Here is a 26358-nt window from a genome sequence, read left to right on the forward strand (position 1 = left end):
AAACTTTAAAACATGCATTCCAATATGCTTGAAACCAAGTCTTCTCCTTACATTTAATTTCAAACAAAACAAACGGTAAACTATAATATGACAGTTGCAATTTCTTATATTGAAAAAAAAAACAAATAACAAAATGAAGGCAAGTCAAGAGAAAGGGTTGAACCAGGCATTTTAGAAACCTTTGTGGTTTTCTTTTTGAGTACTCTACGCACAAATGATGCCATTAACTAAATACTCAACGAGAAAACTATACTCATATAGTACAAATCAAACAAAATTCAAACTTGGAACCTTCTGTTTGATATCCTATTTTTAGGATTTTATGGTATTGTTCAAATAAAAACTCTACCATCTTTGAAGTGGCATTGTGATGTTTAGTATTATAACTAATACTATGGAGAAAAAAGTTACTTATTTCTTATTTCTCCATGCTAATACATAACAAATAACTTAACTTAAGTTACAATCAAGCTTAAAACAGAAAATAAGATTGCTTATTAAATTAAAATAATTAAACTAGATCTATGAGACATTTGGTTTTTTCTCAATGACCAATTTAAAATATCAAAAAAATTATATTATATTGCTCAAATAAAATCATATATTAAAACATGGTAAAACCATGGATTACACAAATTATAGATTTATTATATTAAAACATACTAGTGAATAACTAGAATCTATTATTAATTGTTATATTAAAACATATAACCCTTTTTTGTTTTAAAAGATGTTTATATAATGTCATTTCAACTGTTATCAGTGGCATAATGGCTATGAGCGCTCACTGGATAAACCCATGAGCGCTCACTGGATAAACCCATGAGCGCTCACTGGATAAACCCATGAGCGCTCACTGGATAAACCCATGAGCGCTCACTGGATAAACCCATGAGCGCTCACTGGATAAACCCATGAGCGCTCACTGGATAAACCCATGAGCGCTCACTGGATAAACCCATGAGCGAGCGCTCACTGGATAAACCCATGAGCGAGCGCTCACTGGATAAACCCATGAGCGAGCGCTCACTGGATAAACCCATGAGCAGTACCCAGAGGAAAAAACAGGCATTAAAATACGTCGAAAAGGCTAAAAGCACCTGAGGCCTCCAGCGTTGGAACCAGGAGCCTCAAGCCTCTGCTTTACGCCACTGACTGTTATAATATTCACAACAAACTCTTACATTGATAGTTAATAGTTTTATACAAGTATATAGTATATTACTTGTACAATACTTTGCATTATATTTTTGATTATTCCACAGAAAATCTTAAATCAATAGTTATATTCATACATTATATATTAAAGCTGTATCTTTTCTTACAAAATTATTTTAGGTTAAAATTGTCATATTATATTTGTAGTTCAGAATAGAATAGACATTTCTTTAATTTATTTTGTTTAAAAACAACAGATTGTAAACAAGTTGACTGTTTTTAAATGGTGATACTTACTCTATTATTTGAAATTGGAGTGATAATCAACTTATAATAAAATTATTAATTATTATTAATTGTTATATTAAAACATATAACCCGTTTTTGTTTTAAAAGATGTTTATATAAGTGTCTTTCGTACAAGATTACATTATATTTTCATTAACATATTAGTGAAAATTATACAAGAGCTAAGTATTATATGCAAAGTAAATATTATGGTAGGATATTGGAAAATTTGTTAACATTCGATAACTTCTATTATATAACACCTAAATAAATTCCTGTCATTTGATTGGACGATTGTGGGTCACATGGCGTGCAATAGTACGCACTATTAAACGATCGTTTAATTATTTGTACCATTACACTCATAAACATTCATTATTTGTATATCATAACGTACATCCATATCATATATTTGGCAGATTGACAGTTTATAACATGCCACATGCCCTGTGTCATACACACTACTACCACTTGTTCATTCATTCATCCATTCATTCTGATTATATACAATAAAACAAACCTCTTCACCAACCATTCACAAAAATATAGCTTCTTCTTTACTTGCATTGTTACTTTTTAATAATATCATGTATAACATGATAAAACACAGCACCAAACAAAATTACTAAAAATTAACTTTTTGTATTCTCACAAACTTAACATAAACATTTGATTTATCACTGAAATCATGAAATTAAAATAAAAAACCAACACCAAATCTTCTGGCGGTGGTTTTACTCCAGACAAGGAACCTTCTCTGGAACTCGAAAGTGTTCATCGTTGTCCAGATCAACTGCTATAGGGGAGCCAGTCGAAGACATGCCAACACCGCTTGAAGTTGTCGATTGATTGTCATCATCATCGTCACTTGGGAAGGGCCGCTTTTTCGTATTGTGGGCCATTTTTGGCACATGGTGCATCAAAGCCATCAGCTCTGGTTCCAGATCTTTCAACTCTTGTAGTACTTCTCTGAGCTTGCTCAACAAACGCTTTGCATCTTCTTTTGAGAAACACATTGGTGGTTTGAATTTTAACACATTTTCATGTGGTCCATCATTACTTAAAAGAATATAGTTTTCCTTTAACCTATACAATGAAAAAATGAAATTAAAAATATGATTTATAAATATCATTCATAGATTCCAGTCTAGCTAAATAGAAGTAAACAAATTTAAGCTGTTTAAAAGCCAATTTACACAGAAAAGCGGTATTCGGTAATAACAATATAGGATCTATGTTATTCCTTATGACCATATTACACACACTGCAGATTGGACGAGCGGTTTCCTGCTCGGGATAGATACACATTCTATGTGGGACAAGTTATGCGGTTTTTCGCTTACCGTTACTGCTTGTCTGTGTAATAAGCCTTATGAGTCATTAGTTAATGTTGAAAAAATGCAAACTTTGATATCAGGAATCTGTGGGACTCCCCTTGGGGTCTTCTCCAAATCAGCACTATTAGTGTAGGTAACTTGTGTATTAGTATACAAACTAGGTTGTATTGTTATTCAACGAGAAAGAGTAAAGCGTTGAATGTCTCTTACCTTTTCACAATATGCTTAGCTTCAACTGTAGCTGGTGTCTTTGTCTTTCTACTCTTCACTAGATCAATACCAATAAACATTCCGGTACCCCTAAAAAAAAAAATCAATAATACATTTCATGTTTATTTCTTGTTTTACTTTTTCAGTTGTTCATCTTTCAGTAAAAATATGATTGCTTAGAGAACAAAGTTATAATAATAATAATATTTATTTGGCAGAAGTTCTTAAAAGTATGTTAAATTTCATCTTGCCAGGAGCAAGTAATAGGCATGAACCCAAACAGAATACTGCTACATATACATGTATTGTGTTGATGAACTGAGTCCATGGCAAATTGTCATGTTTTATACTCATGTTATGGTTCAGTGATTTTGTTTTGATTTTTGATAATGGAATAGCCCATGGGGGATGGGAGCCCTGCTGGACACCCAAGCCTAGATAGCTGTATCCAAGGAGACATCTCTCTCTCTTTGGCCTGGGTGACTGACAGGGAGAGGAGTGTTCTCCTTGCTAAAGCAAATAAATGCTATAGAATTTGTAATTAAACTGCCATAAACTGAGGCTATTTTGCTTGCCTGTTTTTATTCCAATAATTGTTTGTTGTGAGATCAAATCAAGACGAGTTACCTGATATCATTATTTCATGTGTCGACCGCTACCCCACACAAGTAAGGGAGGCCGGAGCCTTTTACAATCAATACACAGTTACAAATTTCTTCCAGCTTTTATAAATAAGCCAGCTAAAATTCTAATAGTGATGGGGAAGAATTCTTACCGAACATCTCCAATTATTTCAAAATCCTCCATCATTTTCTTTAATTCACTTTGAACAAAATTACCAACGGTTAGTGCACGTTCTTGTAATTTTTCTTTTTCGATGACATCAAGAACAGCGTTTGCGACAGCACACGATACTGGATTTCCTCCATACTGAAACAAGAAATAAAATAGAAAAATGTTAATATCCTTAATTTGAAAATCATACACATGAATATGTATGCCAATATTACAATTATTAACGTAATCATTTAAGTTTTAAAATTCACATAACATACAGTATTTTGTATTATCTTTATGTACATTATTACATTTTTTTATGGACATGCAATATTGTACATTCATATATTTATACATTAATATAGATGATAATTAAACTATTTAAATAATTTAATATTTACAAAATGTATGCAACTATAAATATTCAAGTTATTTATTAGAAATTATTTCAGACATATGGTATCTTTCTTTGGGATACTTACCTGCAATTTTTTATTGGTTTTTTTTTACTTACTAAATTCATAAATAAGTTGTATTCAAATTTAATATTAATTTTATGTGTTATTAAATTACAATTAGAAACACAGTTATTCAATAATTATATTATTGTTACTATCAAAATGTTATAATGGATAATAAAATCTTTATCATTATTATCTAATCAATAAAAATGTGTAAATAGAAACAAATCACCACTCCGAAAGTGAAAGGGCACGACGAGCATCATCACGAAAACGGAGGGCGTACATCTGATGACCGATACACAATGAAATCACGGTAATGTGCGTTCTTCTGTTGCACACTACTTACTGTATTGAAGTATTGGTGGCCTCCAGCAGCGAAGCTAGCTGCTATTTCTTTTGTTGTAACCACTGCTGCCACTGGGTGGCCGTTACCCATTGGCTTACCCATCGTAACAATGTCCGGAGTGACATCTGAAAATGGGCAAAACCGTGCAGAAATCCACAAAGCAGAGGGGGGGAGTATGGTACATTAAGGATCTTATAGTTTAACAATTGATATTAGAATTTTTTTCCTTTTAATTAACATTGCAAAATTATCCAATTTGTAGCCAATTGCAACTTTATTATACATTTTTTTTGTTGCCAATATTAAAATAATTCATTCCATGTTTAATTGTGCCCTACAAAAGGTATTAACATCAATATAAAACATACACACAATGAATTCAGAGCAATGTGAGTCTACTATTTTTGGGATAACATAAAAATATACAGTATATAAAATAATGAGGTTCTTCATATACATTACCATGAGTATTATAACAATCATAAATTCTTGGACATACTACAATTTAACAGTATTTGACAAGGGTATTTCACTCTTCCCTGACTTGACGGACCAAATTGACTATAATTCCACCCTTATTTAGGCTCAATTTCAGATACCATGTTTGATCCATGGAAAGACAATTAGTATTACTAGTAATGGTCATGTATCATGTTTGATTTAAATAATTCTGAAAGTCAATGAACCGAATTATTGTCTACTGAACTGAAATAAGGTCTAGTTTGGAAACAACTTCTAGTCCATGAACTAGAGCATAGCTTTTACGAAAAGGGAATAAAAAATATAATCTCATTCCAAGGTTTCACACTTTTTCAGTTTGGCTTTATAAAGTTAACTAGGTCAAATATGATAACATCCCAAGGTATAATACACCTTTGTTAGAAATTAAAAATTGTAATATATATATATATATATATATATAATAATTAAGGATTGTTAGAATGGAAACACACCTGAACCTTGAAGCTGGAAGGCCCACATATGAGAGCCGACTCGTCCAAAGCCTACTTGTACTTCATCTACAATGCACACTCCACCAGCTTCACGCACATATCTGGATTAAAAGTAAAAAAATATTTATTTGAATAAATGCTCCTGTTTATTGTTCTGCAAAGTTATAAGGGGAGTTGATTTTGTTGGTATAAAATGGTAACATAAAACCTTGATATGAATAACCTAATATAAAAAAGTTATAAAATAAAGTACAAATTGTATCTAAATTAACCTAAACAAAATTTTAAATTAGCTCATTAAAAAAAAGTATTGTTCAGAAAAGTTTTATGAGTAGTTTTTGGTGTAAAATGAAAACAAATAAATTTAAACTTCTTGATATGAACAATTTCAACAAAATTACAGCAATATCAAGAAATACAGTACAAATTTTACTAAAATTACCCTAAACAAAATTTAAAAAGCTAAATAATTGCTACATTGTCCTGTGGCTAAAAAAGGTATTATTGGGTGTTTTGGATTGGTTTATCTTCCATTTAATGAAACTCCATAAATTAATCTCAGACAGTAGAAACAGCGGTATAAGTAAATACTTACTTAAAAACATTTTTAAAATAATCTGGCGGAGGAATAATCTGGCCTCCACAGCTCTGTAGTGATTCAGCATAATAGGCAGCAATCTATGGTAATGAAAAAACGACGATATACCTAAAATAACAACACTTTAAAAACATAATAATAATACTGTGAGCCATATAGGAAGTCCTGTAAAGCTTCAAATCCTAGTGGGCTCATCATTGGGTTCAGCTTACCATAGAAAGATTATATATAATATATCAATCTTATGCTCTATGGATAAACACATTGTTGGAATGACCTTGCATCCAGATAAACACACACCCCTATACAAGCATTATTATTCATATGAAAAATTAAAATACAATGGTTAAGAATCTAAATAAATAATGACATTAGATTACTATAAGTCTGTTATTTTTTGTATTTATACTATATGAAGTATTAATATAAAATAAGTTTATCTGAAAATCATTTAGCATAGTTGCATGGTAGTAATATAAAAACATAATGGAAATATTTTGTCATCCTCAAGAATATACAGTTAATACCACAGAAACTATGATTGCTAAGCCTAACTATGCGAGGCAGAGAATGGAGGTGAAATAAGGAGTAGAGGCACATTACTTTGACCATTATGGTACTTTTCACAACCAGGATTTGAACTCATGGATTGAAAGTTAAAAAAAAGGTTAAAATCACTAAGTTTCAGTGCAATGACTGATGTATTACCTTTTTTCCTTTTGAATGTGCTATGTTGATGACCTTTTTGACCTCTTTTGCGTACGCTTCTCCAGGTTTCTCCGCATCACAATGTTTTCCCCGATACATATCTGGAGGTGGGGCCTAAATTAATAATAACAAATTACACGAACGAACAAAAATATATGGATATAAGTTCAGTACTTGGTTTGGCTTAAGTCCAGTAACAAAATCAGTTTTTTGGTCTTCTTAATTATGATGTGTCAAACCGTTTTAAAATTTTCATTGTACATAAAAAATGATTATAATTGATTGACAGTTCAGTAGTGATTCACTTCCTGAAACCATGGACTTATAAATTAAATGTATAGGCCCATGCTGAAACCATAGATGATAAATAAAAGCACCTTATTGTTGATTAGTGACCATTGTTTAAGGGCATTGTTAGTGGTATTTAATTAGTAATCGGTCAAGAGAGTAGGGATGTAAAACTTCAGGCTGAATGATTTCTAAATAACACTAAATAACATGCTGTTTTTAGAAACACACATGTATCGAAATATTAATTAGAAAGGCTTCTCAATTCACATTGAACTCAGTATTACTAAATAATTATTTGGAAAAACCCTTAAATACAGTAAACAGGAAAAAAGTTTGACATTTTGTGAGAATTCTCCATATCATCACTGTATCAGTACAACTTGCCTAGGATGCACAACATCCAGTTCATTGTTAATGTACGGTATAATTACATAGCTAAAAGTAGATTTAAGTATGTAAAAAAGATAATATTTAAATTTTTAATCTATTAAAATTCTATTGCTATGAAGCTAGATATTGAGAATATTTATATTGTTTATGAAAAATTCTGAAACTAAATTATTGTTGATAAAATAATATTTATTTTAATAGACAAGAACACTTACAACATGAACCCATTCTTTGTGGTGATTTCCTTTAGCCCATGGCTGGTTAAATTTATATGGGCTAAGATCCATAACAGTTGTCAAGTGGCCGTGGTATGCACTGTAAAAACAAGATAATCATTGCAAAATAGATTAAATAAATACACACCTCCAAATGGTAAATACACACAATGATATATATTTTACAAACAGACACACTGATTCCATATATAGTAGCATATAACATTGTGATGTATTGACATAATCATAATCAGTTGCTCTCATTTCTGTATCAGTTTTCATTGTAAGAATGACTCTCATCCCAGACAGCACATATGCATGGCTCAGAGTTTACTGACACTACTAATTAATTGCAGTTACCTGTTGATTGCTAACATTACCATTAAGCTCGTTTCCAAATAACGACGCAACGCAAGGACGTAATGCAACGCAAAAGTGATTTGACCAATAACAATCGAGGGATTATTTGAACAGTGGTTTGTCATTGGTCAACTCGCTTGCATTGCGTGCACGTCCTTGTGTTGCATCTCTAGTGGGAACCACACTTAAGTGAGCATCAATATTGCTCTCAGAATTTTAAAATTTTTAGTAAATGTTTATATTACGATTATTATGAGAAAAGGCACATTGTATCCTGAATTTTGCTGAACAAGTTTTTTAATTATTTTTAAAAGAATCAAATAGTGGGTGAATGTTTGATAAACAGTGGTAGTTCGTTCCACTTACTGATCTAATACAATAGCGTCCTGATGTCCAGTGTGTGTTCGTGCCAATCGTAGTGCAAGATCATTTGCCTCTGACCTGAAAATATATTATTAATAAGAAAAGTGTGTATTGTTTAAATTTAAAAAAATGCTTAGTCAATCCATTGTCTATCAATCATCCGTTGACCATGGGTATCGTAGGTGGGTCATCAGAGCGTGTTGTTCAGGCTTTGTCTTTTGTTCGGGCCTTGTGCAATCACTCACCTAACACACTCATCAACTGCCCTTGAGGAGTGCGATTTACAACACACTTAAATTTGGAAAACTTCTACACACCAAAATACAAACAGCACATCTACAGCACTCCTGAATTTTGTTTGAAGAGTGCAATTTGTAGTCCACCTACAATTTTCAAAAGACAAGGCCTTTTGTTTATGTCTTATTAGCCTGATCTAGACCCTAATGTCCAATGTCCAACCTATTAGCAACTTACCCCGAGTTTACCATAAAACAAATTGAGAGTTTTTTGGGTAGTGTGTTTGTGATACGTTCAGCATACTGTACAAGATTGTCGTGTAGAAAACGTGAATTTGTGTTTAATAAACGCATCTGTTTCACCGCAGCATCTACTACATCTGGATGTGAATGTCCAACTAAATTGATAAAGAAACAATTTACACTTTTAAAAGATTCATTATTATATTATTATTTTATATTTTAATATATTATTTCTATCATGGGTCTAAAATAAAAAAATATTTAACTCGCATCACTTCACATGCTAAAAAAAGAGACATTGATTGATTCTGGTTTTCAGAATGGGTTTTACAGGAAGGATTTGAAACCTAGGCTAAAAAATATTTCCATGTAGACTGTATGAACCTTGTGAATATCTAGGTTACAATATTCTAACTCCTAGACTGAGAAATGAAAAATCATTGTGTAATTGCCTAGAGTTAAGATAACAATATTGTGTAAAGGGCAAAGGTATCATATAGAAAGTTGGATTGTAAATATGTATTTGGCATGAATCCAATCTTTTTGGGCCAACCAACCAGTTTGTTCTGGTATAATATTTGTATAGTCATCATCTCAATGATGGAAGAAATCTGTCTTCTCTTAAAATTACTTACAAAAACCATAACTGACCAAAAAGATTCTTAAATTCTATTTATCTGTCAAAGAGTCATCACTGAAAATTATATACGGCTTTACCACGTTGAAACACCGGTTCTCGTCAGATCACCGAAGTTAAGCAACGTTGGGCCTGGTCAGAGCTTGGATGGGAGACCATCTGGGAATATCGGGTGCTGTATATGGAGCTGGGGTCCCGTTAGGCATTTGAAATCAGCACTGCTGACTCTTATGGCAGTCCCTGTATCAAGTATCTGCCTCAGACGTATTGGCTTATGCCTTTCCTCTGGTCAAGATGGGCACTGGACGAGAGAAGCCCTTGATCAATGTTAGGACCGATCAAGGTGCTTTAAACAGTCCTGGCTTTGTTTGTATCAAACCTGTTAGTGGCGGTAATTATCGCTGTTGGTTTCGATTGAATAAAAAAAAAAAAATTTACTATTATGTACAATACAAATAATTAATGTTTTCTGTTTATTAAATGTTGAAAATCAGGCAAAAGAAAGCTGATTGGTCTGTATTGAAGCTCCTTGGCGCAATCAAGATAATTATAACAATAATGTAATAATGTGTTTGTCGAATTTAATAAACTAAATAAAATACAAACCATGAGCAACATTGTTGATACAATCCAAGTATTGTGTGCCTTGTTCATCATACATATACTGTCCTTCTGCTCTTGTGATCTTAAGAGGTGCATTTGAAAAATGCAGTTTACAGGTGTCTCTATGAAATGAAGTGTTACACAGTATGATAGCAATCAATTATGTATCAAAAGAAACAAAAACAGCAATTTCGGTTGCAAAAAAACATTTGAAATACAGTATGTTTACAATTACAATAATATTTTAAGTTATTCTCACTAAATATACTGAAATGAAAATAAATAAAGTATATCTCAAAAAAGACAAACAAAAAGCAATCAATTATATTTATTGAGACAGTATCATCACTAGATACAAAGGAAATTAGGTAAGACAATCTGCCCAGACTATTTATTGTAAAGTTACTAAAACATTATATGTGTTGTTATGAGTACAGTAAAGTACCAAATTGAGTCACGTGTCAATATGCAAAACGCATTAATAAAGTACTTCTTGTGTATAGATTCACCGATATAAAACAAAACAAAACATGGGATTTTGTTCTTCACCTGGAGGATAGAACTGTCATGTCAACCACATGGTACTCACTACTGTAGGAACTGACACATAATAAAAATGAAAGTATAACTCAACTATTCTGGACATTGCACATCAGCATTTATAGACAACAGACTATGAAGTATGATTCTGTGTACCTTACTGTATATTATTTATTAAAAATGGCAATTTTTAGTGAACTGTGTAACATTTACTTAAAGTTGTTAGGGAGTTTTTTTATTTTATAAATAAATATCTCTTGTTTTTGGCATTTACTCAATACCAGCTGGTAGTTTAGTCTTGTCTTGATAACACTTGTGACTTGTGAAAACATGGATTCAGACAGGATTAAGGCAATTTACAGAGGAAATTGGGAAAGACATGAGTATATAGAAAGTACTTATAAGCCTAGATACTTTAGACTACAAAAACAAGTGACTAAATAAGAAATACATACTGTATGAAAGGACAATAGGTCATTGCAGTACAGGAAAACAATACGGGAAGTAATACCATATAATTAATTTAGAGAAATAATATACACTAACTCAGTGCCAGTGGTAAATAACAGTGGAGTTAAACAATTGATATTTTGGCTGGAAACATACACCGGTATGTGCAACAGAATAAACAGAAAAAAGTCAAAAAGTTAAAATAAATACTATTTTTCATTTGGATGTTTGTAATATGAACCTAGTAATTTTCCTAAAAATAATTTTAAATGAAAAACAAAGGTTTTTTATTCATTATTTTTAGTTTAATTTAAATATATAAACATTTAATTTAAAACTATTTTTCATTTGGATGTTTGTTATGAACCTAGTAATTTTCCTAAAAATAATTTTAAATGAAAAACAAAGAGGTTTTTTATTCATTATTTTAGTTTAATTTAAATATATAAACATTTAATTTAACATTTAAAAATAAATTTCTTACCCAATAAACTTCTTTCTTTTTTCCACTGTTGTGTCTTTTGGTAAACTTTCCATTCCTTTAAAAATATAAAAACAAAATATTATTTCCAATTTATAACAGGCCTACCGACACTCAAAAGCTAGAGTACCTTGTTTAGAGAGAAGGCAGCTAGAAATAAAATACCGTAATTTAATTGTTCAAAATGACTACAATGCAAGTATACTGTTCACATGACTATCTCATGGCTGATGCCTGGTAACACAATGAGTTGGATTAGATGAAATTTACTTTTCAAGGACACCTGAAAGCTCAAATACAGGCATAAATTTTAAATAAAATACCTGGTTAATTGTACAAAATAAAATATTTGTAATAGAAATCAATACGAAAAAAAACATGAATTTCCCTTAAAATTTCAACCAAGTGATGCTTGGCCAGAGAGCTTCCCACTTTTCTTAGGCCAAAATAAATTAATATATTTTTGTGGTTTATATACAGGGCAAAGTGGGTTTAACAAGATGTTTGAACTGAACAATCAATATTATAATTTCTATGTGATACTCATTCATTTTCGGTATCATCACCACCATTCATATGTACAGTATCGTCATCATAAAAATTGACTTTCTTCAATGAGAAAACAAATCAATGCCCCAGTAGTAGGAATAGTACTGTATAATACTATACTTCATATTATTGTAGTTAATTAATAGTTTATAGAGAGCCGGCCAAAGCGATACAGAGAGAAATTGTTGCACCTTTTAATTCGTTTTTATTATGCACTTGTCAATTGTATGACCCACTATACGACCCCCGGGAGAGGTGCGTCATTTGTCCGATGTGCGTCATACTTTTGAATACCATGACGCACCCGTACGTCAAAAAGGTGACTTACCTTTAGGTGACCATGACGCACCCATTTTGACGCACTGTGACCATGTTGTTTATGATATGGTGGGTGGTAAAGTGACAGACATTGACACACCTTGTTCATTGATGTGACGTACCATCTAGGTTATTTGACGCACCCCTGCGTCAGTAATTATTTTTAAATGACGCACCCCTCCCTGGGGGTCGTATAGTGGGTCATACAATTGACAAGTGCATTAGGGCCTAGGCCTACATCCTTTTTATTGTTATGTAAGTAAATACTGTAGTACAGTACCTTTGTAAATGCAACATTTTTATTTAGTCATGCAAAAAGTTTTATACCTGAATAAATAAATAAATAAATTATGAAGGTATGACCTACCTTCCTATTTTATTTAAACAGTAGGCCTAGCTAGGCCCAGGCTATGCCTAATTTGGGGTCAGGATATAATATTATTATTAAAATAATGTATTGAATTAATTAGAATAGGCCTAACTAGGGCCTATAGGCTATATATAGCTATGTGTGGAGCTGTAATGAATAGTAAAACTGTACAGGGTCTAGCCTAACAGTAGCTAGCCTTTTTTGTAAGAATCAACCAACAACACTATCCTACTGTAGCCTCCCTAACCTCCTACCAAGCTAGCCCTGGCCTAATTATTAATAAAACAATCTATGTCCTTGTCTGGCCTTCCTTCATCTCTCTCTATTGTCACTGTTTGTGCCTGCCTCCTGTTTTAGATTGATGACATACAAAAAAATTAAACTTAACTTACTTATTTATCGGCAAACAGAATAACAATGACAGCACTAGAACGAAAATCTGAAAGTATCAAAGCAATGATTCTCGTCACCTGGAAAACATAAATGTTGGGATTTATCTGAAAAAATTTTGTTTTTATTGACAAACCATTTAATTCCTAACCTGGCAGCGAAGAAGAAGGCTCAGCATTACGTCACACTCTGTCGTCGATTACACCAAAGATACTATAGCGCCACGAAGTGGCGCAAGATATGGAAGTCCTATCTCTTATACACTGCGCATGAGTGAAATTCCATGGGCAGCCATTCCGGCAAGCAAGTTACGCGATCACATACCCCGGAAGTGTATAATAAACCATTGAACCACATCCACGTGTAATTATTGTTCGGGAAGTTTTCTCGTGTTGTATTGGGTAAATTGTAGTGGTAAGTTTTTAGAATATATATTTTTTTGTTAGTAAACATTAACAAAATTATTAAATTGTTGTTTAAATTTAGTTCAGGCAGGCGTTTCTGCGCAATCCGATCTAGGGCTACTAGATAGTAGTAGGCCTAGGCATATTTAATGCCGAATACTAGGCCTAGTTTAGTTAGTATGATTAAATAAAAAAAAAGTCTGGGAGGATGAATGATATTGATTGGCGTCTTGATAGATGGATCAAACAAGGCTTGGATGGATGGAAGATTAAGAAAAAAACTGAAGCTGTTCGGGAATTAGGAGTTTTTAATAAAAATGTACAAGACAATATAGCGTTTTATTAATAATAACATTAACAGAAATAATTAAATGTAATGAAATAAAAAATCGTGAGGATGTTATTGTTTGTTTGTTTTATTTAATAAATTTAAATTATAAATTTGATCCTCATATTTATTTTGTTCTTCATCTTTATTTGAAAAATATTTAGTTAATTAATGTAAACATTTTTGAATACTTACAATATTAATAAATAGTATATTGACTTTTGTTTTGAATTTAAAAATGTATAGTATTTTAAAATACTATAATAAGTAATCAAATGATTATGTAACAGTTCGAAAAGTGACCAAATAATTTAATGATATATTTTTCCCTATTTCAGAAAGATATATGTCTGTCATCATACTGTAAAATTGAGAAGATAGATGATTGAGTGCAAAGTGGTATTTTACACAAGAATTAAATACAAAGGCCAGAACTGATGGACAATTATATTTTAATAGTAATAATAGTTTATATTTTTGATTCTTGAAAAGGAGCAGTATCCTATGGGATTACAAATAAAATCACTATTTTCACACACCTCATACTTTAAAGTGAAAGGAAATAACCAGAATTCAGTTATTATCAGTACTGTTGTTTAGGCCTATTGGCTTCTTTTGTAATACAAGAAATCAAAATAATAGAATTTTCATTGTATTTAAGAAGGCTAAAACCATACATTCGTAATTTATTTATTGAGTGTATTTAATTATTCCATCATTATTTATTAATATTGTATAAAGTGAGATTTTTCAGTATTTTTATTGCATTTTAATCCTGTCTGTAATATTGAAAGTTGAGCTAATAAAAGTGGGTTGAAAAGAACAAATTATGATTATGAATTTTTAAAATTAATATTTAATACTTTTACTTTTTTGAAATTAAAAAAATGTAACAATTGTTTTTGTATCTAGTAATGTATGTACAGTATACTACAGTTGTGGCAGATCGTAGTAAAATTCCCCTTGCAATGAAATAACTTTGTAGGCCTGAAGCACACAAAATAGAAAGAGAGGGTCCGAACAGGGGAAAGAACATCCCCCTGCCCATTAATTTTTTTATTTTTTAAATTAAAAAGACAGTTTTGGACAATATATTTGGCAATTATTACAATTCATCTCCAAAAAATGCTTCTCTCGCACATAAACTAAGCCATCATCCCAGCCTAGGCCAAACGCGGCCGACCTTGGGCGTGAAGTGCGTAGCATCGCGCTGCGCCCCGCGACACTATTTATAACTATGCCTCAACCGACTGCCTACAAAATTCGTCCTCCATACAGTCAGTGTTTATTCTGTAGCCGTTTGAGGTTGGACAGTGATATACGCATATGTAAGTGTAATATCAAATGGAGTAAATTTATATAATCGAATTTTATATAGATGTTCTTTCATTTTGACGCGAAAGATAAAATAAAGTCGTACTGTTTATCGCGTACATGTAAATCCTATTTGTTTACATTGATTTGGTGGCGTGCCGCATTGCCTACTGGGTAATCCGCTTGCCGGAATGGCTGCCCATGGAATTATCATTTTTCGAGCGTCAGTTCCATATCTTGCGCCACTACGTGGCGCTATACGATCTTTGGATTACACCACCACCACCACCCCCAAAGAATGGGTAACAATAGAGGGCGCTAGATGGACTATTTATTACACACAGCAACTTGTGATTACTCACTATCTGTATATTATTAAGCATTAAGCATATTATATGTATTGCAGAAACCTTTCATATCACTTCATGATCACAGAAAAATGAGCCACCTTCAAATCCAAGCATTTTTATAAAGTAATTTGAAATGATTAAAAATGATAATCTTTACTAACTTCCCAGTCCCTTTGCTATTGATTGATTTTTGCTTCAACAAATTATTATCAGAATTCTATAATTCATTCAAGGAAATAAAAAAATTTAAATACATACAGAAATCAGTACTATTTATTAATAAAATAACTGCACTTTATATAACTCATAATATAAAGTTTAACATCACATTCAATGAAAAAATTAATTACAATAAAATATAAACTGGTACTGGTACTGGTTCAAATAACCGTCTCACAGAGACATCTGGTAGCCATTGACTTGAAGTTGGCATTTGGATGTGTTACTTTTAAAACACAAAGAATTAACAGCCAAAATGGCCAATTTCTATATAAAAACAATAAAAATCTATGCAGTTACTATTATGATCCTAGTGAGAGTGAATTTCATTAATGGCGAGTTCTGTTTGACACAAACGAACATATTTCAAGCAAAATAAACACATTTGTTATCATAGCTACTGTAGATACAGTCACTATAAAACTCATTTTGACTTAAAGTCTAGATTTTAAACTTTCAATACCTGTACAAACAATACCAGCACTAATTCATCTGCTTTATATATATATTCAATACTGACAATTCATGATATCATATAAGAAGTTCTATGTTTAAATCTGAATGCAAAATTAATTAATGGTCGATGCAAACTTGTTAATCAAGAGATACATAAAAAATTGCAAAAACTCCATGTGATGTTAAAACTAACAACTAGTACAGATTGGAAATTTCAGTCTAGAATCTGATACCAGTAATAAACCAAATACTACTTATAAATTGAATATACAGTACTTACTGGTATTAAATTGAATATCTTTGTTTATTAATATAACAACATTGTAATCAAGAGGTGGAAGAATTTCCAATTGATTGAAATTGAAACCGTATATTTTATCGCTAAACTTAACTACTCATAATAAAAAGCTGCCAAATCCGTTCTATACACGCTTAGGTTGATCTGAATCATATCCGGGTTATACCTAATGTAACTGTTTGTGTGACTTTGAAATTTCACAGGTTCATACAGATGTGGCGCAGTGTGTTGGATGTTGGATTATCGATCGTGAGATCGTGGTTTGAATCCAACTCTTGTTGCTTGTATCCTTATAGGCAAGACACTTTACTTACATTTGCCTCTCTCCACCCAGGTGTATACAATGGGAACCTGGATAGATCAAGACACAACTTTGCGCGGATTACTAGCAGCATTATTATAGGAGTATGTTTCCATACACGTTGGATCCAAAAAATGACCGGGGTAATAATTGTGCAGCGCATTGAGAGTTTGCTTAAATGCGCTAAATAAGAATGAACTATTTTTATATATTTGACAAGCGCTTATAGAAGAATCTCTAATTCCATATAACTCCAGTAGACTGTAATTCAACTCCAAGAAAAGAAGCATTTCAACTTTCCCATATAAACAGAGTGACGTATTCTAAGTAGGTTTTACTGTTTTTGGTTTATTCATATTGTTTGTTTAGCACTTGTTTCTGTATTAGAAATTACTTCTTGGTACATTAGTATTTTCCTTCAAATGGATTCCCTCCAAGACGATCATAAAAATGTTGTAGAATCTTTCCAACTTGTTCAACTGCCTATAGTATGAATGAGATAAAAATAATTGTTAGGTACCAACATGGAAAAATAAAATATCAAAAGCGTGTCCAAACCAGGCGTTACAATTGTTATAATTACTTCCAAATATAAAGGGTGCATTTAAACAAAATGACCTGCATCAGCATGTATAAAACAATTTGTATACCAGAGGCCTTTAAATGTGGCATACTAGCCTAAATGGTAAATTTATGAACTATTATGAAGTTTTTTTGTACATCATACATACAAATTGGGAGAAATTACACCTATTGTGGGAGATGACAGATTACTCGATAACTATGATTTTGGGAAACTTTTGGTTAAGTTAATGATCAACTGTTGACCTTTGCACCCAGTGTCATGTCATACTAACCCTGCATGCAAAAGGTCACAAGTTTGAATCCTACCAGAAATGTTTTGATTCAATCAGAATGATATCATTTTGATATATATTTGATATATATCTATATGATTAAATGATTCTCGTGCGAAAAGGAAAACTACAGTAATGACAGCAATAAATTGGGTGTTTACTTACCTGTAAGGTGTTTGTGGTAGCTAGCTTAATCACCACGCCGGGTATCTTTTCATTACCTACTATGTACTCTAATTCACTGATGGCCAATAATACGTTTTCATCTAATTTTTCACCTTTTGAATGAAATAAACATGTTGATATTTAATGCATCATATACAAGCTTTTAAATTTGGTCATCACATATTATCGATTAAGACTAATATTTTCTCATTTATAATGATTATGCTAACTACAAACCAATGATTATAAATGAATCATGACTCACTCATGACTCTGTGGCATTATTCCATTTCAAACAAAAATCAAGTTTAAAAGAATAATAAACAATTCTCTATTCTAAACTTGACTTCACACAAGTGGACAAAACTAAAAACAGAATGGATAGCAAAAGAAAAACGCAAAATAAAAGGTAGATAGACAGAGTAATAATAATAATATCCTTGATTTATATAGCACCTAATGTTGTGAAACCTCTAAGCGCTGAACATTATTACCCCGGTCAAACACATATGGAAACATACTCCCATAATGTAGCTAGTAATCAGCGCAAAGTTGTGTCTTGATCTAACCGAGTACCTATTTATACACCTGGGTGGAGAGAGGCAAACGTAAGTAAAGTATCTTGCCTAAGGCTGCAAGCAGTGCGGCAGAGTTGGATTCGAACCGCGATCTCACGACGATCAGTAGTTCAACGTCCAACACACTGCGCCACACACCCTCAATAAATATTGCAGAAGAGTATAAAGATTCAGAGAATTATTTTAGGATCTAGTTGAAGTAGATTATAGTGTGTGCTCACGTACCTAAAGCTTGCCTCTTTCCAAAAACATGTAACAAATGTTGACATTGTTCTATTGTGGATGTACCAATGATAACACATGTAGCGAGTATGTTGTACTGTCGCAGTGCTTCTTTTGTTGTAACTATCTTTGTTGCATCAAGTAGCAAGCAATCTTTAAAGACAAGCTTATTGTCAATGAAGACCGAGTTACTACTTTTAAAGCTAGAAAAAGCAAGCAAAACAACAATAAACAAACATTAGTTTAGTATAATATAACATTGTATGTTAACCTAAAATATAAATACAATGATTTCATTGGAAACATATTTCAATTGTTGACTGCTTAATAGAGAAGATTTTGGGATGGATTGTCTCGACTGTTTGATCAATTAGCCCTTTCATCATCTTAAACGCTAATCGCGTCTCACTTGTGTTCGCCACTCAGTACATTTTGTAGCAAGCATGTGTATAGGTCCGCATGTAAAAAGTTCTGTTTCCTTTTTAATGTTTTTCATCCATGTTCTATTTTTGGTCTTAGCCCTTTGCTGTACCTAAAGTAACAGTTGGGGACTATACTCAGATTAAGAAGGGTGTACATACCTGGTAAAATCCCATATTTCACCATTTGCCATTCTCCCTGAACTACACCAATCAAGAAGAATAAGTGAAGAATCTTTGGACAGGTGAATAACCTGAGCCAAAGGAGAAAGTATTTATGAGTACAAATTTGTACTGGATTTATTATTAGAAAATCCTATTCCAAAATGTGGTAAGTTTGTTATTTATTGGCCTCTGATCGACGTTCGTGATCGAATCGTGTCTTGTGTGTGGGGAAGTACCGTACAGCGCTGACGTTATGTATTTTTAGACTTAGGGCAGCCTACAACTTTCAGTTGTTTATATTTTTGCATGATACTTTATTAGATTTGTTTCATTATCGATACTTTAAAATGTATATTATTTAAAGTACTGCATTTATGGTTGGCTAAAACCATGACACGTATATGATGCTTATAGGATATGGTGTATAGAAGTCTATGTAACCTAAATTTTATGAATATTTTGAATTACACAGCAGCAGGTCTGTGCCGTATGTAATAGTGGGGTTTTACTGTACCTGTGATTGCTTGTAAGCTGCATTTTTAAAACAAACGACTGGATCAGGTAAAATAGCAAGTAGAGCACCTGAACGAACTCTAGCTACTAAACACTGCTCAGTTATCAATCCATTTGGACAAATAAACACCTAAAATCAAAATATCAACCAATCAAATTCAATTAAGTGATACGATTTTTTATATTTTCTATTTATTTAGCATTTAGCAGGAAATGTCAACTTTGGAACTTGATTTTATGAGAGGTTGAGGAGTAAAATGTACACCTACTTATCCCAATAGACTATGGTGGAATGTCTCTAGAAGTAGTAGTACCAGGGCAATGTTTATTGAACATGATGTCTTTCTTTCTTTAATGAGTACAAAATCTACCTATGGTTTCATGCAACGTATGTTGAATAGTGGTAAGATCCTTGTTGCTTGTGTTTGCAAACATTGCTCCATAACTCTAAAATGTATTGGGTTGTAGATGGAGAAGCATTCTATACTTAAGTTTAGAGTTTACGATTTTTCTTTTTCTGTTTATAAGTTTATTATTATGGATGATATTTCCTAAATAAAAAGAAATTGAATTGAATTACATCCTAATGAAACAATGATGATTATGGTTAAAAATAAATTACAAAAATGGATTACAAACCTTAGTTGATGATTGGGTGGTAATAACCGATGCACATTCTGCACCTATTTCTACGTTACATTGCAGCTTATCTCCCTCTACTAATCCACCACCAAAACTAATGATGTAAACCCAAACACAATTGTTGGTACTTCCAAACTTTGGAACCAGTAACTTCAGCTAAACAAAAATATTTAGTCGCAATTATTAATTTCATGATGTCTTTGTTGCATTGTATTTACAATTGACAGCTTGTACTGACTGTTTGATGTTACTTAGTAGAGATGAAACATTGTGGTCCGTTGCAATGATGGGATCTACATCCACCCCTATAAATCGGATAACCTACAGGCTATAATTTTGTTTAAAAACCAAAAAAAAAAAACTGCTTTCTACTAGGTAAATTATTTCATATAATTCCTTTAAAATTTATGAAAACTGTGTAAATGTGGTATAACATATTTGTAACAAATTGGAAAGTTTGTGGATAGAAAAAACTCTGGATTTATACAAATAAGTTTACCTAGTAGAAAATCCTTTGTATGTATCATTACTGGATAAGTATACTGAATAGTCTCTACAACAGCTTTCTTATTTCCTTGATGATCTACTAAGGCATTCTGGGATTTTGGGATCAATGTAAAATTAGCAGTTCCTTGATACAACATCTTTGCACACATCTCCTCCTCTTCAAGTTCAATTGTTGTCTCCATAACTATTGCACAATTATCCTTTAAAAAGAAACCAATATTCTTATTCTTTTATTGCCAAATATAAAATACATGAAGAACACGAAATACAAAAAAAAACCAATAGAACCAACTGAGTGAGCTGGCATGGGACACAAAAGCGAACCTAATCACTGTGACTTAAAGCCTGTGTTCCGGCCCACTCACCCAGTTTCACAAGTAATGAATATACCATCTTAAAATATAATATATCAAAATTCCAAAGCTAAGTTTAAATCATAAAATAAAAAATATATATAAAAAAGTATATTAAATTATATACATAGGCCCTAGGCCTAATTATTATCGGAGAACAAATTTATTTTAAGTTTAGCAAGGAATGTAGGGAAATAATCCAATAGCAGGGTCCAGGGAATCTTTCACTTCATCATTGAGATGTCTTCACACAGTCGCGGGAAGACATGGATAACTGAGCGATGCAAACAGTTAGTCCGTGCATACAAATGCTTTGAAACTTAATAAGGTTTCTTGACGTCGAGTATTGACGCATACATTTTCGCGGATACTTTTACAATCAATAGAACCTATTAGTGTTTTACATAAAAATGATGTTAAACGATAGCTTCTTCGGCTCGATGGACGGGGCCAATTGAGTTGTTTTAATCTTCTTCTTTACTCCATGGTCAGGTGGCATGGTACGGGCCTAGGACCATCTCGAACACTGAATCAGACCAAAGAATCAGACCACCAAAGAACTTATAACACAAGAATCTCCTGTTCTTCAATTTGCATTCAAAACACAGTATCGGAAGTACAGGGTTAAAAGGTCAAACTGGGCGACGCCATTTCACAGCATGGAGCAGCGCCCCCTCCAAACTAGGAAGTCAATTACTCTACCCCCCCGCCTAGAGTATTAGCAGAATCCCCTCTATGATTTTGACTTTCTAATTTGATGCGGGCGCCCTACTCCATGGCTCACAATGGCGCCACCCATAGCTCTATTCTATCCCACAATGCCTTTCGAAATTGTTACGCGCTTTCGGACGAACAGGAGATTCTTGTATTATAAGTTCTTTGATCAGACATGCAGTGTATTTTGCAAGTATGACGTCATGAGCTCAGGCATGCATCATGAATATTCATAATATATGCACACCCTCTATTGTTTCTGCCTTAACCTAGTAGGAAAAAAAATAATGCTTCCCGGCCGGTCGTGTACAAATGAACCCGCTAACGTGTAATTTGGTGTATCTTTGATTAAATACATCATATGTTCCAACCCTCCCGTTTTATTCGGGAGTCTCCCGAATTTTAACATCACCTCCCGATTTCACACATATTTCTATAAAATTCAGTATTGTAATAAATTAGGGCGTCGATCGTGCGTACCACAAATGATACAAAATTCGCAGCAATAATTGTTATTCTTAATACTTAAAAAAATAGAAATTCCTAATTAGTTGAAAAATTGTAACTCTCTCTAAATTTATTTCTTTGATATTAAACTCAATTTATTATAGCATATTCTTTGTATTGCCTAGTTCAAAGTTAATATTTGTAATTTTTATTAAAAATTGCGCACTCTTCTCTCTCTGTACAATGTTCTGGAAAATTCCATCAGCCCCTCATACACAAACAAAGGAGGGGCGGTTCACTTTTGCAAATATTGTAATACACATAACTTATATTTACAGGCCTAATACAGGCCGTTTATGTTAAAATCTACAAACGAATTTTGAAGTTTACTTAAGATTATCATGATTTATTTTTAAATGTATTATGTGTTTTGTTTTACATTTACAGAGAATGCCCATGTGAAATTGGAATCGTCCATTTTTTTTATTTAGAAACCATTTTACATTTCTAGTTGCATACGCATTTAAAATAGTTCTGAAAATATTTATTTAAAAATATAGTAATTAAACCATATTTCGATAAAAATAAACTTTGAATAAAATAGAAATTTATTGAATATTTCAAAATAATCTATTATTCATATTCAATTGTGTTATTTATATCACAAAACTCTCACTCATATTTTCATTTTGTGCTGCGGTCAACTTCCGCCAATTTGTCTACACAACAGCTCTATAAAAACGTATTGTGACCTTTCTTTTTCCTTCTTGTGTCAGGTTGCCGCCGCCCAACTAAAGTTTTCGCTTAAAACCCACGTGGTTTCAATTCAAAATTGCCTTTTCTAATTGCATTCGTCGTTGTTTTATCAGCAGAATGAGTAAACCAAGGGTTTTTTTCGATATTACTGCCGATGGAGCACCACTTGGTAAAATTATCATGGAGGTAACTAACTATCTTTTCGTCTGCAATTCTTTTGTCCCTGACGGCCCGGCAAAAAAAAAACCGGGTGTCGATATGTCGATTTGTTGCCGGGCGGCGCTAGCTAGATAGGGCCAGGCTAGTAGCTAGGCCCCCTAGTAGTGGCACCTGTTTTTATTTCCACTTCCTTTCGACTCCAATCGTAACTTATTGTGAATACCACATTAAAGTACTTTTATGAAGAAGAATCACATAACATAAATAGGCTAACCTTACCTTACCTTGAAGCCCTTCGGGCGCTACTGCAGTTTCGCACCACACTGTTATATCTTCGATTTCTTGCTTAATTTTTTTTTAGCCACCGTTATATTACCTTTATCACAATAAAAAATGCCTTTCAAAACAGCTTTTTTTCCGCGAATACTTTGATCGAACTGTGGCCATTTTAGAATCAGAAAATTGCCAGAAATCAATGAATGTTTTATTTTCTGTTTTTATTTTTAAACTGCAAAGAGTGGTGGTTTTGTATAAAGAACCAGCTGAACATATCAAAACGGCGACGATACAAGTCCGTACATAAAACATTGATAGGAACTAGGCCTATTAATAATATGAATAATAATACTAATAATGAGATATTAATTTAACCTCTATTTCGCCAGCTGAAAACATTTCTTGCCTTTCAAAACTAAATAGGCATAGGCCTATATATGTGTAATCGGATTTTATAACACTGCCCTCTATAGTTTCTATATTTTTGGGGTGAAAATGAAGCATACATTCTGGCAATTAAGTGATAAATATAAGATGGCGAACATTTCGCAGTGTGTTGACAGCGAGTTCAGTATTGTTTTGATGTTTTGAAAAGTATTGTTATTTAAAAAAAATTACTTCGTAAGTGGTCGAAACGTATAAACATGTTACATAATATTATGTTGTAAGTGTGAAAAAGGAAAGTTTAGGTGAGAAATCGAAGATACAACTGTGTGGTGCGAAACTGCAGTAGCGCCGAACTTCGGACATTGAGAACTAGGCCTAGGCCTAGCTCATTTACCTAGGCTTAGTAGGGCCTAGGCTAGGCCTAAATCCTTTAAATTGATGATTTTACAGACGTGTTTCTCGCGTATTGTATAGGCAGGCCTACTACTATACTAGCCTAATGCTAAGCCTACTAGCCTAGGGCCTACCCGACCGTTCGCGAATTTCGCCTAGGCCTAGCCTACACGAAGTTCAATATTTTCTTTTCTATGGAGCGCCAAAAGAGCAACTAGGCCTGGCTTAGTTTAGGCCCTACCTAGGTTAAAACATCAGTGAAATCCGTCTACTTTTAATGCATCTATTAGATAATTAGTATTAATATATTGAAATAACTTTAATTTCAATATATTTTGTCAATAAAAATTGATGTAACTTACTGCCGATAATGCGCTGTTTCCAAAGAATATCCACCGACCCTAAATCCACTGAGCCCCCCTCCCCTCTGGAAAGATGGTACGTCACATAACTGACTTTGTAGCCCTCTATTATAGTTGCTCTTTTGGTGCTCCATAGAAATGAAAATATTTAACCGCCTACTACCAGGCCTGTACTAGGTCTACTACAGGCCTACAGTTTATTCTAGGACTATAATAATATAATATATAATTTATTTTTATAGTTGAGAGCTGATGTTGTACCTAAAACAGCTGGTAAGTACCTGTTGGTTTTTCATTCCAATAATATCGTAATTTGCTATTACAAAGAAAGCACATTCAAAATTTCATATCCTTGCAGAAAATTTCCGTGCTCTGTGTACTGGAGAGAAGGGTTTCGGTTATAAGGGAAGCTCATTCCATAGAGTTATCACAGACTTCATGTGTCAAGGAGGTGATTTTACACGTGGCAATGGAACAGGAGGCAAGAGCATTTATGGAGAGAAGTTTGCAGATGAAAACTTCACTTTGAAGCACACTGGGCCAGGTACACCAATTTTTATCCCACCATAATTCAATTAGAATAATAGATTGCTTAATGTGATGCCAAATTAATAGTAAATACACAATTTTCATACTACAGAAGCCATCTTGCATAGATGATGAACGTTGTGGCCTGCCAAGCATAAAAAATAAAGTAACAGCATTTTCAGGGGATTTCTGGACACCATGTTAATTTAAAAAGTGCAATATAAAAAAAATACTTTTTCCATATTAATTACAGGGTATTATATTGTTTGAATATGTTTCTGTACAAATACAGTAAAAACCATTTAAAATGAGTTGTTAAAATTACCCATTGATATTTTTCTATTTTGTAGGTATTTTGTCAATGGCAAATGCAGGTGCAAACACCAATGGATCACAGTTCTTCCTGTGCACAGTGAAAACTACCTGGTAAGGCAGGCATTAGAGCATAGCACATTTGAAAAAGTAGTTAAAATGATCCATTTTGGTATGACCATATACAAAATTTATTACAATAATTTTTTTAGGCTTGATGGCAAGCATGTTGTATTTGGAAGTGTGGTTGAAGGCCTGGACGTAGTCAAGAAGGTTGAATCATACGGATCTCAAAGCGGAAAAACCAGCAAGAAGATTGTCATTGCAGATTCCGGACAGTTACAGTAATAGTGTTACAATCAATGGAATTAATGTTTTGTAAAGATAGTTTTGTACCGTTCCGAAATTAAATTTTTAAGTAGCATTTTTATTTCGGTGCCAAACATTGGACCAAACTAAAATATGAACATTCAATTATTGCTTTTAGTTGCATTTGTTATAAAATGTTAGGTTGCATATCCTACTTCACATGACCGTTATAATGAATATATAATCTGTAATATGTAGACAGTTAAACTGTTAAATTATGTCTGGACAATTTTGCCCGAAGTGCACAAACTGAGTATCATTAAAATAAATCTACCATGATAGAACAAAA

General features: G+C 32.7%; 3 protein-coding genes and 1 pseudogene across 8 annotated transcripts; 2 read left to right on the plus strand and 2 right to left on the minus strand.

Annotated features, from left to right (window-relative positions):
* Positions 1-39: 39 nt before the first annotated feature.
* On the minus strand, positions 40-15443 carry LOC140051662 (5-phosphohydroxy-L-lysine phospho-lyase-like). Of its 4 annotated transcripts, XM_072096945.1 has the most exons (14): positions 15428-15443; positions 13278-13355; positions 11652-11706; positions 10181-10299; positions 8933-9092; positions 8462-8536; positions 7736-7835; positions 6840-6953; positions 6129-6211; positions 5534-5634; positions 4581-4705; positions 3769-3923; positions 2994-3083; positions 40-2532 (listed from the first exon to the last, which is right to left on the minus strand). In XM_072096945.1, the coding sequence occupies exons 3-14, from the start codon at positions 11702-11704 to the stop codon at positions 2181-2183; spliced, it is 1527 nt and encodes a 508-aa protein (XP_071953046.1). In that variant the 5' UTR covers positions 11705-11706; positions 13278-13355; positions 15428-15443; the 3' UTR covers positions 40-2180. The 4 variants fall into 4 exon arrangements, with proteins under 4 accessions (XP_071953046.1, XP_071953047.1, XP_071953045.1 ...); XM_072096946.1 differs by lacking the exons at positions 13278-13355; positions 15428-15443 and adding an exon at positions 13412-13478; XM_072096944.1 differs by lacking the exon at positions 15428-15443 and having other exon boundaries at positions 13278-13454.
* Positions 9641-9758, plus strand: LOC140053081 (5S ribosomal RNA; annotated as a pseudogene).
* Positions 15444-15900: 457 nt separating the features above from the next.
* On the minus strand, positions 15901-24918 carry LOC140052258 (uncharacterized). 3 transcript variants are annotated; one of them, XM_072097729.1, is made up of 8 exons: positions 24861-24918; positions 21037-21213; positions 20504-20662; positions 19866-19994; positions 19349-19440; positions 18771-18970; positions 17968-18080; positions 15901-17428 (listed from the first exon to the last, which is right to left on the minus strand). In XM_072097729.1, the coding sequence occupies exons 2-8, from the start codon at positions 21193-21195 to the stop codon at positions 17351-17353; spliced, it is 930 nt and encodes a 309-aa protein (XP_071953830.1). In that variant the 5' UTR covers positions 21196-21213; positions 24861-24918; the 3' UTR covers positions 15901-17350. The 3 variants fall into 3 exon arrangements, with proteins under 3 accessions (XP_071953830.1, XP_071953828.1, XP_071953829.1); XM_072097727.1 differs by lacking the exon at positions 24861-24918 and adding an exon at positions 21771-22067; XM_072097728.1 differs by lacking the exon at positions 24861-24918 and having other exon boundaries at positions 21037-21311.
* On the plus strand, positions 23280-26174 carry LOC140052260 (peptidyl-prolyl cis-trans isomerase). The gene is made up of 5 exons (XM_072097730.1): positions 23280-23469; positions 25103-25133; positions 25219-25404; positions 25739-25814; positions 25913-26174. Exons 1-5 carry the CDS (start codon positions 23401-23403, stop codon positions 26046-26048), a joined length of 498 nt encoding a protein of 165 aa, XP_071953831.1. The 5' UTR covers positions 23280-23400; the 3' UTR covers positions 26049-26174.
* The last annotated feature ends 184 nt before the right edge of the window (positions 26175-26358 follow it).

This window comes from Antedon mediterranea, chromosome 6 (genome assembly GCF_964355755.1).
Source record: "Antedon mediterranea chromosome 6, ecAntMedi1.1, whole genome shotgun sequence".
NCBI classification, from domain to species: Eukaryota; Metazoa; Echinodermata; class Crinoidea; order Comatulida; family Antedonidae; genus Antedon; species Antedon mediterranea.